At 69.5% G+C, this 2,523-nt stretch overlaps 1 protein-coding gene across 1 annotated transcript in view; it reads left to right on the top strand.

Annotated features, from left to right (window-relative positions):
* MICPUCDRAFT_47389 (uncharacterized protein) overlaps positions 1-2,194 on the top strand; it is a 3,418-nt gene extending 1,224 nt beyond the window's left edge. Inside the window, exons 3-4 of the mRNA XM_003058946.1 lie at positions 216-502; positions 759-2,194. Of these exons, the coding sequence (XP_003058992.1) occupies positions 216-502; positions 759-2,042 (1,571 nt within the window). The 3' untranslated portion in view covers positions 2,043-2,194. The remainder of the gene's footprint in view (positions 1-215; positions 503-758) is intronic.
* The last annotated feature ends 329 nt before the right edge of the window (positions 2,195-2,523 follow it).

Below are 2,523 nucleotides of genomic sequence, written 5' to 3'. Positions count from 1 at the left end.
TTCCGCGTCGCGCGTCCGCCCCCTCCCCTTCGCTCGATCGACCTCGGAGGCGGGACAGTTGTCACCGAGAGCGACGAGCACGTTTCGCGGCGTGCAGCGACGAAGTTTTTTTTTCGATCGATCGATCGATCGATCCGTCCCGTCCCGTCCCGTCCGTCCTCTGACGCCCCCGCCATCCCCCTCCCTCCCGCGCGTCCTCCTCCACCCCCCTCCAGTCACGACCGCGACGACGCTGGACAAGGGCCTCTCGATCTTGGAGTCCTCCACCACGGAGCCGCCGAGCCACCACTTCGACGTCGCGCTCCTGGAGTCGAAGCAAGTGGAGCCTCTGATGCGTCTCGCGACGGCTGACGCGGGCGCCGGCGACGCGGCGTCGCCGCCGCGACCGAGCGGCGCGTCCGCCGCCGCGGGCTCTCGCGCGTCGAGCGCGAACGCGCTCCTCGCGTCTCGCTTCACGAAGATGGCCAAGTCGTGCGCGATCGTCCTCATGCACGAGGAGGAGGTGCGTTCTCCTCACACTGGTTCCCGTACGACCCCGTTGGCGTGGTGAACGCCGATCCTTAAGGACTTTTCCCGGCGCATCTCTGCGCCCACCCCTCGCTTTCAATCCCCGCCCTCGACGACTTTCAACTCCAACTGACGCCTTTCAACTCCAGGACGTCGGCGGGAAGGCGCACATGATCGAAGCCATCAAAGCGGGCGTCGTCGACGTCGTGCGATTTCCGCTGAACAAGCAGTCGATGCGCACGCTGTGGCAGCACGCGGTTCGGAAGATGATACGCGACGAAGCTGCCGCGGCCGCCGCGAGCGCGGGAGGGGGCGCGGGAGGAGCAGGTCCCGCGGGCGTGGCGACCGCGGGCAGCGCGAAGAGGGGGCTGGCGCTGCGCGGCGGTGGGAGCGACGACTCGTCGGCGTCGGAGGAGGCGGCGGTGAAGCGATCCTCCCCGACGACGGTGCTCGGGGAGGAGGAGTCTGAACATAACCGGGGGGACTCCCTCGTAGCGGGTGGGGCCGCAGGAGCGCGAGGCGGCGCGGGGGCGTCGGCGTCCGCGAGGAAGAAGGCGGGCGCGGCCGTCGGCGGCGGCGCGGGAGCTAACAACGCGAAGGACGCCGCGAAGGGCGCGGCGGCGGGCTCCGGCGCGGGCGGCGGCGCGGGCGGCGCGGCGACCAAGCCGAAGCCGCAGACGCGCAGCACGCAGCAGTGGCGCGCGGCGGAGCAACGCGGTCGACGCCTCGCGATCAAGCCGCACACCGCGCCGCTCGCGCCTGGTGTGAACCAGTTGAACGGCCAGCACGGGGGACCGGGCGGGATGGCGTATTGGCACCAGCCCGGACGCGGCGCCGGACCCGGGTCGCCGATGATGGGGCAGATGCGCGCGATGACGGTGAACGGGCAGCAAGTCCAGGTGTGGGTGCCGGTCGGCGTGCAAGGCCAGCCGGGGCAGCAGCAGCAGCAGCAGCAGTTTACGCAGCAGGGCAACGTGGGCCAGGGCCCACAGGGCCAGGGCCACACGGCTGGCGGCGAGGCTGGCGGCCAGCGGCAACAGATGGTGCTCATCCAGCAAGCCAACGGGCAGCACGTGTACGTGGACGCGAACCAATACAACCAGATGGTGTTGCAGCAGCAACAGCAGCACTCGCAACAGTCGCAACAGCAACAGTGGGGGGGGTCGCAGCAGCAGCAGCAGCAGCAGCAGCAGCAGGCGCAGCAGCAGTATTACGCCGCCGCGCAACAGCAACAGCAACATCACGCGATGACGCAACAGAGAGCGCCCACACACGGCGGGTCGTCGCCGACGGCGGTGGGCGCCGGCGGCGTCGCGTCCATGGACGCGCACCATGCCGTCGGGCTGCGGCGGGTGGATTCGCTTCAGAGGCTCATGGACGCGCCGTTCGACGCCGATTTCGCCGACGTGGAGATGCTCGAAGAGGACGCGCTCGACGTCATGTTGGCGCAGGCGAAGGATGGCAACTTGTTCGACGGCATGGACGACGCGATGTTCGAAGCCGGGGCGATGGGCGACGGCATCGTCAACGCGTGAGCGAGTCGTTTGAGCGAGTCGTTTGAGCGCGCGAGCGCGTCGTCGTCGTCGTCTCGACGACGACGACGATTCGAGACGACGATTGATAAGTTGAGATTACGATGATTGATTGATTGTAATACGCGAGCCAACAAAAAGTAGCAGTGAACACGATCGCGTCGTCACGTCGTCTCTCCTATGTAGTGTCTATCACATCACGACGACCCCTCGATGAGGTCGTCGGCGATCCGCGCCTCGCGTCGCGCGAACCCCCCGCCGCCTCGCGGCGACGACGGCGGCGACGGCGACCGCGGCGGCGGCGCGGCGGCGGCGGTCGTCGCCGCTTCCAGCGCCGCGCGAAGCTCCGCCGCCGCCTCCGCCGCGGCCGCCGCCTCGCGCGCGGCCGCCTCCGCGCCGGCGACGATCCCGGACGCGGCGAGGCGCTCCGTCGCCTTCTTCCTCCAACCGCCTCTGTTCGCCTCGTTCGCGACGACGACGGCTC

The sequence above is a fragment of the Micromonas pusilla genome (assembly GCF_000151265.4).
Source record: "Micromonas pusilla CCMP1545 genomic scaffold MICPUCscaffold_5, whole genome shotgun sequence".
NCBI lineage: Eukaryota > Viridiplantae > Chlorophyta > Mamiellophyceae > Mamiellales > Mamiellaceae > Micromonas > Micromonas pusilla.
This window is presented reverse-complemented; position numbering and strand designations above follow the sequence as displayed.